The following is a 12,844-nucleotide window of genomic DNA, read 5'->3' as shown; positions in this document are numbered from 1 at the left end:
TTTGCATGGAAACTACAGCACTTCAGCCAGCAGAACCAGCTTCAGCACTGGTTGTGTGGGGCACCCAGATGACATTATTGTGTGGTGTGACCTCCCCAGGCCACATCTTGGGTTTCCCCTCCCTGCATGAAACATCATTATACCTTCTTTATCTCCAACAACCAGACTTGCCACCATTATTACCTCAAAAAACCTTACATGCAATCCCTCCGGTCTGACATCACACAGCTAGTTCTCATGACACTGACCACCTCATTCCCCACGTCACATTACTGCCAGAGGGGCTGGAGATAAAGGACTTTCAGATGGAGAAGAGTGTGCCTTAGGTTTGTGCGTGCAGTACGAGCCCTCAACAAACACTGTGTGTTTCTGTGTAAGCTCTGACTGGGACGACAAATTTCCTTGTAGGCAGGTTATACCAATCTATCACGCTGAGCATTTAAAAGGCTGATTAAACCAGCAACGTATTTATTGACCTGTTTTGAATTCAGATTTTAAATTGCCATGCATGACGTGCATGGTAATAGGAACCTGTTGCATTGTTATTTATTCTGATTTAAAACACAGAGACATTTTTGCATTTCTCAAAGACTTTTTGTTGTGGGATAAATGCTGTTCGTGCTTTCAAGTCTCACATGCTCTGGACAGTAAAATCAGGCTCAGGTTTGGGGAAAGAAGGAGAGGGAGGGTGGAGGCGCCTTCCTGAGAAGTCAAATGACCTGAAATATGATCACTTTAGCAAACCTCTGAGGCAAGATTAAATTTCAGTGTCACACACACTAGGCTGAATTTCTTCAACACGCTGAAAATCTTTTTTTATTATTATTTTAACTCTCCAAACATCTATTCCTTTGCTAAAGGATTTGTGAGGGGGAACTATTACTTCATAGCTAATTAATTTTCATACAGTGCTCATAAAAGCGCACTGAGACGTTACACTGTGTGTGTGGAAGTAGTCATTTATCATAATTTGTGTTTCTTAGAGTCGGTTATTAATTGGACTTTCTTACATTTAATGCTGTGTTTATTCGGTCGACTGTAGACATCCAGGGACTTTTTTTAGAGGAATAAAACTGCATGACCGGATCACACTACCTTCTCCATCCCTAGGAAATATGATGTTATGTGATGGGATCACGCGGGAGTCAGTAAATCCGGGTAGTCATGCGCTAATCCGGTATTTAAGGTCGTCGGTTCAGTGGTTTTGGGGGGGAAACAGAAGTGGAGTCTTGCGTGGGTGCATGGAAGGTGGAGGTTTACACCCACTCATTTGGCAGAGAAGAAGTAACTTCTGATGTGAAGTGATGCAAGTGTATTTTGGGGAAAAATAATTAGTTTAGGTTTGTACTCGAAGTCAGTCAGTAAAAACAGACTCGAAACCAGCCGTGCGTAAAACTTTGGCAGCGACTTTTCTTTTTTGGATAATGTGGCAGTTCTGCTTTTTGGTGATTGTGGGCGCGGTGGTTGTGAGCGCTCAGTTCCCCAGAGAGTGTGTGACTCCAGAGGGTCTCAGGAGTGGACAGTGCTGCCCGTCGCCCTCTGGACTCCCTAATGACCCGTGTGGCTCCAGCACCGGGCGTGGACAGTGTGTGCCGGTGGTGGTGGACACACAGCCGCATGGGCCTCAGTACCCGCACGACGGACGGGATGATCGGGAACGATGGCCCAGCCGTTTTTTCAGCCGTACCTGTCAGTGTAACGGAAACTTCAGTGGTCATAACTGCGGCCGCTGTAAACACGGATTGACCGGGCCCAACTGTGACCAAAGAGTTCCTGTTGGTAAGTGCAAAAAAGCTGCCAAAAATGTACCAATTACGCGCATCTCGGGTTTTAAAAACTGATTTCCAATCAGCGCGTGACCGGTTAAGCTAATATGTTTGTTTGTTTTTTTCTCCAACGCTATAATCCTCCAGTGAGAAGAAACGTGATGCAGCTCAGCGCGGAGGAAAAGCGTGCGTTCGTGAACGCGCTGGACCAGGCCAAGCGCACGGTGCACCCCGATCTGGTGATCGCGACGCGGCACTATCCGGGCATCTTTGGCCCTGACGGGAACACCACGCAGTTTGAAAACGTCTCCATCTACAATTACTTCGTTTGGTCCCACTATTACTCCGTCAGCAAGACCTTTCTGGGCGCGGGGCAGGCCAGTTTTGGGGGCGTGGATTTTTCGCACGAGGGCCCCGGTTTCCTGACCTGGCACAGGTACCACCTGCTCCAGCTGGAGCGAGACATGCAGGTGAGATAGTGCAGATAATTAGATCTATAACAGCGTACACTGTAGTGTTGCGGATGTCATTAGGGTGTTTTTAACTCAAATTTGAAAAAGAAAAAAAACTAACTGATTTTGTTGCCTGAGAGTCGCTAATCATCACTTAATTGTTTATCGACATCTTTAATTTACCAGTTCAACACCGACAAATGTCCTTCTTGCCTCCCACCACCCCACCCTCCCCTGCCCGCTTGTTTGTTTTGTCTAATGCGCTTCCCCGCAAACTGTAATCGCGAAGAAATCATAATTGACGAAGCAATGTCACACCTTAATAAGCGAGCAGCGCGCAAAATGTGACTTTAACCACTTCAAATTAGAGATTGGATTCGGTCTGCACACCCTCCATTTGGAGGAAACAGCACTGAAAGGAGCTTTGTTGAAGTGGCGTTATTAGACTTTAACGATCACGAAAGTGACACGTGGAGAATGTTAATAATCTCCTCCAGAGTCGGTGTTGCATGCATCAGTCGGGTCACAATTAAGGGCAGAGAATGAGGCTGCTGTGTGTGCTGTGTGGGTTTGAACCCTGTCAGTGTTGGACTCCTGCAGAGAAGCTCCTTCCTTATCCTGAGCAATTTTCTGGTTTAAATTGGAATCCCTAATTAGTGCCTTGTTTTTTTGTTGTTCTGTTTTCATCCTCAAATCTGTCACACTGGTGAAATTTGAGGGAAATAATAATAATAATAATAATAATAATAATAATAATAATAATAATGGATTGCATTTATATAGAGCTTTTCGGGGCCCTCAAAGCACTTTACAATTCCACTATTCATTCACTCTCACATTCACACACTGAAGCTCTTTTTTTCTCCAGTAAGAATTAGAATGAACTGTCTCTGCTTTTTGTCCTGCTGCATTTAAATCATATAGGTAAGAATGCCTGGATTTTACTAGTGTGGTGGGGGGGTTTCTATCTTGAACTCACTCTTTTACCCGACTGGTTTCATATCAGCAAGCATAGACTTTAAAAGTGGGATTTGGTAAGTTTTCCTTTGATAAACCACCGGAGAAGAAGAATTGAAGGAGGGAATAATTCACAGCCAAGCAGACAGACTATGTTCCTTTGAGATTCATGAATATTTTGCCCCTATAAATCCTCTATTGAAACATTTTCTTTACCTTTACGCCTTATCTTAAACTACGAGGTTTTGCATTGGAAAGTCATGAAATAAGTCGGAAGCAGAGCAAGAGTGCTGCACTGCAACTTCCTTTCACAAAGTTTCATCATTTCTGAATCCATCATGTAGCACCGTATACATCCCCCCGACTTCTGTCTTCATATAGACGTTCTACATAACTAAAGGGATTAAAAAGACTTCCACTAGAGCTTTCTTTTTTAGCACAATTTATTAAAAATAAACTAAACTTCAAATCAGATCAGAAAGATTGCAATACCGACTCTTCAGACTGAATGCATTTGATTTGCATCACAGTCAAATACATCCATATCCATGGCGACACACTCTAACCCAGCCATGCTTTGATTTTATTCATACTCAATACCCAGGACATGCTGCAAAACCCCTCCTTCGCCCTGCCCTACTGGAACTTTGCTATCGGGGGAAACACATGTGACATCTGCACAGATGACCTGATGGGAGCCAGGAGCAATTTTGACATGAACTCTCTGAGTTCTAACTCCATCTTCTCCCAGTGGAGAGTCGTCTGTGAGAGCGTGGAGGACTACGATACGCTGGGAACCATCTGCAACAGTGAGGCTGGAGACTGGTGATGTCGCAGTGATCTGTGGGGTGTTTTTTGTTTTGGGCTTCTTTTTGAAAATACGGTAATATCCAGGTTGTTTTCCTTTCCCTCCCTCCCTCCAGGCACCGAGTCTTCTCCCATTAGAAGAAACCCGGCAGGAAATGTGAACAGGCCTATGGTCCAGCGTCTCCCGGAGCCCCAGGACGTGGCAGACTGCCTGCAGGTCAACACTTTTGACACGCCGCCATTTTACTCCACCTCCTCTGAAAGCTTCAGGAACACCATTGAAGGTCAGCGAGCACAAAGATATTTCTGTCTGTCTGTCTGTCATACAACTCTTTTGCGTTCACACACACAGCTTTTCGTGCCCTTTCGTGCTATTTTGGCAGGCTACAGCACCCCCAAGGGGAACTACGACCCTATAGTGAGGAGCCTCCACAACCTGGCTCATTTGTTCCTGAACGGGACAGGAGGACAGACTCACCTCTCCCCGAACGACCCCATCTTCGTCCTGCTCCACACCTTTACCGACGCGATATTTGATGAATGGTTGAGGAGGCACAGCCCAGGTCTTTCAGAAGCATCTGTTTTTAAAAAACGTATTGTCCTTCATAATGGCTTTTGTGCTAATTTAAAGTGCTTCCCGACAGATGCGGCTGTGTACCCAGACCAAAATGCTCCCATCGGTCACAACAGGCGCTACAACATGGTGCCCTTCTGGCCTCCGGTGACCAACTCGGAGATGTTTGTGACCGCCCCTGAAAACCTCGGTTACTCTTACGAAGCCGAATGGCCAGGTACACATTTGACCCGCACGTCTTTAATCTCGCCTTCAGAGAAATGCTCAGATGACCTGTAATCATTGTTTACTCCTGCCTTTCCAGGTGAAAATTTCACCCTGAGCGAAATCATAACCATGGCCATAGTTGCTGCCCTTGTGGTCGTCGCGGTCGTTTTCGCTCTCACCACGTGTGCTGTGCGTGCCCGGTCTCACAGGAAGGAGGGCCACCAGCCTCTGCTCGGGGATCAGTACCAGCGCTACGATGATGAGAAAAGCCAATCTGTTGTATAAACTCTCTCACACACACACACACACACAAGCCCCACTTTAAAGCACCTCTTTGTCTCACAGTGACGCGCTTGTGTGGTTTGTTAAAGTCTGAATCTGTTCTCACTAGAACATAAAATCATCTCTTTTGTTGCTGCATTTGTGCATCTATATTTACAAATAGTGCAGATGTAAATATTGACTTTTACATTTCCTACTTACTGAAGACTTTTTATAATGCCCAGCGTCACCCCTCCAGGACCCTGAATTTGATCAGTGGTTTAAAATCCTTAAAGCCTTAAAGCCTTAAATCAGGAATTACATATCAAGATCAGCTGACTTCTAAGTTCAGTGTTTGCTGATTCACTTAACAAAAAGGGGGCACACCTGAAAGGAATGTGCCAGTGAGCGTTTTACATCAATTTAAAGTAATGAAGGACGTAATACTTCTTGAACATGACTATCATTTTACTAACTGCATACTCTACATCATCCCCTGAGTTTATCTGACTTCTTAGGTTCACTTGGTTTAGCTGCACAATACCAGAAAAGTTATATTTCATCAAAGTGCCAAAGTGCCCATGTAATTAAGCCATATTACCCACAAGGGGGTGCTGTAGTTTAATTTCTAGAACTCTGCAGGACCTACTGAACGTTCAATAGATAGATATGCTTTTTTATGATGTGTTAAGTTACTGTTTCACCTGACTTGAAATGTTGCTAATAAATGAAGAAGTAGAAGGAAAATAAAGCAGAGTGGTGATTTAGATCAAGAGTGTGTGTCAAGAGTCTTTATTTTCTGTCCTTTTTTAGCTGAAACACATTTTTCATACAATAGTTGAAAAATGTAATTTATACTTTTGCATTTTTACATAAATAATTCTGTTGAACTTAGGGGCTTTACATTAAATAGTTTGGCATCTGGGAATCATTTATGCTACTTAAGGGTGTGAACAATGCAGGCCCACGGGAAAACCTCAGAATTTGATGCGGAACAAATACAGTGTAGAAAATTGGCATGGATAGCAGTGGGCATGGATTTCAGGCTCATTTGCTGCCCTGCGTCCTCGTGCAGATGGTGTTATGCGATAAGCGGCACTGCGCACGAGGTTAAACACTGTTTCCATTGAGTTTTTTGCAAAGCAGTGAAACAAATGTTTAGACTTTTTGTGAAACGTCTTGAAATGTCATGAAACCATGACGCTTTCTTTCCAGGCTCCTTACACTACCATGACCTGGATGATTGAGAATCTATGCAGAGACGTATTTAAACTCTTTACTCAAGAAAAACCTAGAAGTTAGCTTCAGCTGCTTCATTATTCACAAAGGCTGTTTAGTTTTTACACCAGATGGCCTTCTTGATAAGAGCCCCAGAGGCCTTGGGTGACACCAGGGATCTTTTGCTTGTTAGCCAAGTGTGTAAATCCCTGTACTATGGAGCCGCTAATCCTAATAAGTGCCCTAATATTACAAAGGTTTTAGCATTAAAATATACTTAATGCTTAAAGTCTCCACAGAGACCCAAGTCTCCTCTGTTGTTGGGTCAGGAAGTCTGACAAATCAAACATGTCATGAGGGGTACAACATGGACCTACTTGTTGTAGTGCCCCTCGTGACAAGGGAGCAGCCTAACAGTAATCTGGCATGGTGTTGTGTGCGTGTGTCGTCCCTGTGTCTGACAAAAACCTTTATACCATCGCCTCAACATCCTACACTGTCGCATACATATGACACAAACAATGCGATAACGACCCCCATACACATTGAGGTGGTACTCAATTGTAATGGAAAATGACCAAAACCAAGCAGAGCAGACTCAAGCTGAGTAGTCGCTAACGAAAAGAGGCATTATATTTTCATGGGGGCCAGAAACCATGCCCTCCACCCCTCTGGACACGCCCCTGCTACAACTTCATTTATCACTTCTAGCAACTGTCTTTGACTGACTAGTTTCCCTTGACAACACGAGCTCAGCTTGTCCAGGGGGGGTCACGAGGTGAGAAAATAAAGAGAATTAAAAGACTTTGCAAAAAGTTATTCATAATAAAATTTTAAACAGTCATGCTTATTTTCTTTGTGGGCTTTTGCCACCGCATTTGAAAAATAATATCCTGGAAACACCTCTGCTTTTTTATTTCTCTCGCTCTCTCGTCTCACCTGTAGGGTGTCTGGTTTCAGAGGAAGCTCCCCCAATGGGAGGGTCCGCGCGTTGTCGTTAAACTGTCCATTCACGAGCTTAAATGGGAGGTCTGTTGCTGTGGCAGCGGTGCGTTTAGCGTCACAGCGAAGCAACTGAGATGAGCGCGCGCCTTAAAACTTTTATTAGCATACTTTGACTCCACTCCTCTCTGATTAAAGCTCGCGCGAACAGCCCGCCAGGCTGTGGGAATATAACCTCCGTGGTCGCAGATAACTGTCCTGACTGCGTGTGTGACACCCCGCGATGGAGGAGGACAACAGCGTCATGCGAGACTTGAAGGACATAGAGACGAAGTTGGGCCGAAAAGTTCCGGACAGTCTCTTTCGCTCTCTCGCCGGAGGGAAACACGACAAGTCCGCAGCGCCGCATTCAGGGAACTGCAAATGTTGCGCTAACTCTGCGGACATAAAAAGACTGGAAAGCAAAATGTTGTTTCTCAAACAGGAGATGGTGAGTGTATTGTCTGAGCTCTACAGTAGCTTGCAAACAGTTTAATAGTCTTCTCTTTAAAGCTTAATTTCAGGTGTTGTAAGTAATATTTGAATAATTACTTTCAGATAAATGTGGTGGCATCGTTGTTTACTGCCAGGATGGTCCTGTTTCTTCTGTTGCGTTGAAGGACCTTACCTAGACACAATAGCATTACCTGAGCTCCAGGTATAACCATTAAATGTGAACGACTGTCACGGGGGCAGGTGAGAGCCGTTCACACTGTGCAGAGGACTGTTTGTGAACTCCCGTCACCTCAGGGCGCTCGCCCCCCCCCTCCTGTCGTATGATCCAGACCACTGCAGTTGTGCAGCTGTAATTATCTCCCCATGCTTGCATAGTTTTATCTGCGATCACTCAAATTGTTCTCAAATGTCCCTGGAATGTCCTGCTAGTCTCAAACTCCGACAGAGTCGCAGCAACGCGCCATTTTAAAAAGGTCAAGACTGGTATTAGGAGTCCCGAGCAGATGGTGTGTCATAGCCAGCAGACTGACCCGCTGCCACAGATCTCGCTCTGATAGGATTAGTTTATTAAAGATTACTGTAAGGACAATAGTAGATCTGTAATTGGCTTTTTTAGACTTAAATGACACCTTTTTGCTGGCAGTTATTTTGTTATGCAAGCATCCTGTAAAATAAAAAAAATACTAAATGAATTTATTTTAAATGAACTGAGTGTAATCCCAACTGTGACTGGTCTCTCATTTCAGCCACTAATCCAATCAGACCACTTCCTGCATGCACACTCACAAGTTTGTGCCAAGAAAGTAGCATTTAGCTTTTCTGTTGCATTATTTGCGAGCCCAAACTAATCAAAGGCTTATCAAAGGAGCAAATTAACTGTAAACGGCAGTCCCGCCAGGCCTGTTTGGGGTTTTGTATCACAAATCATGTTTTGCATCCAGCGCAGACAAAAACTGTGCTGCACTAATTGTGTTTTTGATATTCATTTTGTGATAGAGACCCAGTGGTGCCATCCTATTAACACAACATAGCTGCTTGGCCTATAATTCTGGTGTAACTCCATCTGCTGAGCTTCTGTGTGTGTGTTTGTGCATAAGGCAGGTGGTTATACTTGCAAAACAAACACACCGGCAGCAATGTGAGCCAAATGAAGGGTGGTTACAAATCCACTCTAAAGAAAGGCTGTTGTGTCAAAGCAGCTGTCTGGAACAGTCTACCAACCCTGTCTGCCTTCATCTGCCTCAGAGTGTTTTCACTGTAGCAGGATGTTGCAGCTGCCCGTTTACCAATTTTCATTCAGACCGGGCGTTTGTCACCAAGTAGACGCAGGGGGAATCCCTTTTGAATGACTCCATAGGCAGTTCCATCCACCCTCAATAGCATGGTTTGTCAGGGCAGGAAGTTTAGTCAATGGCCATACTGTGTAAAGTAGGCATCGTTCGTCCATTGTCCTGAATAAAAACTGTCTCTTGGCTGTGATTTGACACGCGTACAAGTCGTTTTTCCGGTGTCACATGACCCAACAATGACTTGAGTAGATTGTGTTTTCTCTGACTAATTTATCTGTGGGGGAGAGTACTATTTCTGAGACCAGGAATGATCCTTGAACCTTGTTGCTTACAGTAGCAATACTGACACTACTCGTTTTTAGTTGTTTTCTTGGCTTCCACTTTACTTATGAGCTCTATTTCTTGCACTGTTAGTGGACTTTGACTCTGTCTTTAAATTGTCACGCCACAGCTACTGGCAAGAAGTAGTTTAATGCCTGAATTACGCTTCAGCGCGAAATCTACGCCATAATCTTCTAGACCAGTCGGACTCATCTGTGTTGACCAGACATGTAGTTACATTTCTCAGGAGGTCCCTTCAGGTTACCTGGAAGTTTACAACATGAGGTTAAAAGGAGTTTCCAGTTACAACTTCGATTTTCCTCAGAAGTCTAAATCTGGCATAACTCATACCTGTCTGTTTATCTACAGATTTAAATAGGGTGCTGGTGTTGCTCACGTGGCTGTTACAGGTTACGTAATTGCTGGGTCATTTGCTCCAGTTCTGTCATTATAAATGCTAAGAAGTACACTTTTCACTACTGTGTTTGTTGCTGTTTTGAACACATAACTGTTAGGCAATTACAACTAAATAAAATACTCTACAAGCTCCCCTGCAGTGTGGTCAGAACAGTCAGACAGTTGAATCTGGAATACCATCTTTGCTCTGGAGATGATGAGAAAATAGCGGGACCAACAGACAAGTCACACAGTAGAAGAAGAATATACTGGCTGGGTAGAAAAGAATTTGGTATGTGAGGTCAGAAGCATGATAAGACTTTGCAAATGTCATTTTAAGTCAGCCCACAACTCTTTGTCTCAAGCTGAGCAAAGAGCAAGACTGCTAGAACCCAACTGAGATTTTTATGACCAATGCCAATATCTGCTGATTTAAAAATCTGATCTGTCGGGCACATGAAATGTAAACAGATTTCTCAGACATTTATCATGTGTAGTTATTTATGAATCCTCACTAAGATGATATGACCGTGCGCTTTAAAAATAGTCTTGTTTTGTTGTCACGACAAGTAATGGATAACTCGTTTACCTGACTTTGGTCAGATCAGCTGGTAACTGTTTATGGCGTTTCAAACAAAGGCTCTAAACACTAGTGACATATTTAAAAAGGGAACTTCTTCCTTTTAGTAACAGAAGTACTCGAACTAAGACAAACAATGCCTTTAAAAAAGATTAAATCAGTTACTAGTAAAATAAAAGTAGGTAAGTTACAGAGGCCTGGACGACCTCCCCGACCAGTTGTCAAGTCGTTGCTGAGAGTTGCTGGGTGAAATCGGTACTAAAGAGAGTCCTACATCAAAAACCTTTTTGTGATTGCTTTGGTCACTAGCAGATTGCCTGTAGTTTGTATGGAAAATGCCAACATGTATGCCAACAGCTACCGAATACCCTAGGCACATTTTGCAAGTGTTTGTAGACAAGTTGAAGTTTTTCATACAAACTACAGTGGCCACTGCAATCTGCTAGTGGCCAGAGTAATCACAGGATGGTTTTTCATGCAGCCCTCTATACCTTGTTACAACTAATTTGAGCTTGCAAATGACATCAAGTTCGAGCAATTGCCTACAACCCAATTGGAGATCGTCAACCAGTCTCTAGGCATATGTGACAGGGTCTAATATTACAAGGTGTAGGTTAATTTTTCTTTCTTCCCTTTAAGTTAAGCTTACCCACTGCTTACATTAGCCATGTATTTAGAGAACAGACATATTGAACTGTTAACCATATTTCCTGAAATGCAAAATGCAGTGACCTTACTTGAATGTTTATTTTTCTCCATAAAACAGGCAAATCTGCGAGCCATTGACGTAAAGCTCATGCAGCAGCTTATGTCCATCAACGAGGGCATCGAGTCCATCCGCTGGATGATAGATGACAAAGGCAGCGTCGCCAGCCATGACGGCAGCCTGACCGGCAGCTTATACAGCCTGTCGGACAGCCAGGACGGCGCCTCGCTGCGAGGAAGCTTCAATAGTTTGAACGATGGCAACAGTGACGGCCTGGATGGTCTGTCTGTGGGTAGTTACCTGGACACACTAGCAGAGGACCTCCCGGATGAACCCTCGCCTACGGACCTTGATTGTTTTGTGGATAAAACGGTGATCGACGGCGACGCCTTTGCCAAATCGCCTTTGAAACTCAGGGTGGAGTCGGATGAATACTACTGCTTTGGATAATAATGATAAGCTACATGTGGCGATTACAGAGGGACTACTGTAATTTGTGAAGAATGGTTTTCAAAAGTATTCTTCACTTTTAAAACAAAATGCTAAATTTTAGCGAGATGTTAGCAAGTCTTACCTGATGACTAATGTTATGTTTTACTTTCCGGACTCTGTCGAAACGACGCGCCTCTTCAAACCGTTCATGCTTAACATTCATGTCTTAACACTTTAAATGCAGATTAATTGAAAGGGTGTTTTATCATGATTCAAAGTTATAGTTGTTTTCAGCTATCCAATACCTCACTGGGTGTATCACACTTTTTTAGCCTAAAAGTATTTTCAAAGGTGGGTGTGGAAAAAGTAGAAACATCAACTGAACAGCCGATTATACTCAGTATCTGTGGAAAATCCGACTCTGAGTTTGCGTCAGGTCAACCACAATCAGCTGATCCGAGAAACAGACTAGATTGGGATTTAGCAGCCATTTGGAAAATTGGACATTTCATGCTGAGCGATTCTCGAGGTAAAACAGTTTCAAGTGGCAAAGTGATTAGTCTAAGTGTCACAGCAAGTGCACTTTGTTTCCATGCCAAATCCTGAGCTCCACTGCTGTATGTGTGAAACTTTTAGTTCTGCTTTTTATTGTTTTTGTTTTGTTTTGTTTACCGACAGGAGTTCCCAAGTCAAACTCTGCTCAGCAGTACTAGTTAAAGCGTGTAGCCTAAAACGCAAGAGATTCGTTGCACACTTAAAGCTCAGATTCTTGACTGAAAACCAAAGCAGTTTGATTGTCTCATAGATCATTTAGGCCCTGCTTTAACAGCAGATGTAAGGTTTATAAATGGTGGACATATGTGGGACACGTGTTTTGCTCTGTGGGCAGATTTTAAATTCACTGTTGTTAAAGAACGGTTTAACGAGAGCGATACACCGCTGTACATAAATGTGTTATTTTTAGCTTTAACGCTCCTGTGTTGACGTATCTGACGTTTGTATTCGCCTGCTTTTTAAAGCAAAAACTGTTTTTTGTTGTTTTGTTTTTATTTGATTGCTGATGATCTGTTGTGGAAAATGAAATAATATATTGTGATTTTTCTTGCTCATTGTGCTACGTTGTTTTGTTTTTCCTTTAAGCAAAGAAACTTCTAAGCATGATGCATTCTGAACTTTTAGGTCCCGTTTTTAGAAACAAACCTCATTTTGGGATCCAAATGAGATGGAACGTGAACCTCACAGTGCTCTGCTTTTTTAGCTGATTGAAGTTGAGAATAATCTCTTAATAATGAGGTCAGACTCCGCGGTGCCCCGTGTAATGTGCCGTGGAAAATTACCCTTGTTAATTCAAATTGTTAAAAACTCTAAATTGGGCAAATAGCTGTTTATTTGTAGCCTTTAAAATATCCAAGCTGTTAACAAAGAAGGAGTGTTTGGAGTC

General features: G+C 43.3%; 2 protein-coding genes across 2 annotated transcripts; both read left to right on the top strand.

The window, feature by feature from the left end:
• The first annotated feature begins 1,195 nt into the window (after window positions 1-1,195).
• On the top strand, window positions 1,196-5,799 carry LOC102784859 (5,6-dihydroxyindole-2-carboxylic acid oxidase-like). Its single transcript, XM_006804150.3, has 7 exons — window positions 1,196-1,779; window positions 1,914-2,236; window positions 3,780-3,984; window positions 4,099-4,266; window positions 4,366-4,545; window positions 4,627-4,773; window positions 4,861-5,799. The coding sequence occupies exons 1-7, from the start codon at window positions 1,425-1,427 to the stop codon at window positions 5,046-5,048; spliced, it is 1,566 nt and encodes a 521-aa protein (XP_006804213.2). The 5' UTR covers window positions 1,196-1,424; the 3' UTR covers window positions 5,049-5,799.
• Window positions 5,800-7,256: 1,457 nt separating this feature from the next.
• On the top strand, window positions 7,257-12,530 carry lurap1l (leucine rich adaptor protein 1 like). Its single transcript, XM_006804151.3, has 2 exons — window positions 7,257-7,674; window positions 11,032-12,530. The coding sequence occupies exons 1-2, from the start codon at window positions 7,468-7,470 to the stop codon at window positions 11,419-11,421; spliced, it is 597 nt and encodes a 198-aa protein (XP_006804214.1). The 5' UTR covers window positions 7,257-7,467; the 3' UTR covers window positions 11,422-12,530.
• Window positions 12,531-12,844: the final 314 nt, after the last annotated feature.

Source organism: Neolamprologus brichardi, chromosome 3 (genome assembly GCF_056152115.1).
Source record: "Neolamprologus brichardi isolate AB-2024 chromosome 3, ASM5615211v1, whole genome shotgun sequence".
Lineage (NCBI taxonomy): Eukaryota > Metazoa > Chordata > Actinopteri > Cichliformes > Cichlidae > Neolamprologus > Neolamprologus brichardi.
The sequence above is the reverse complement of the archived record's forward strand: the minus strand, read 5'-3'. Positions and strand labels throughout refer to the sequence as shown.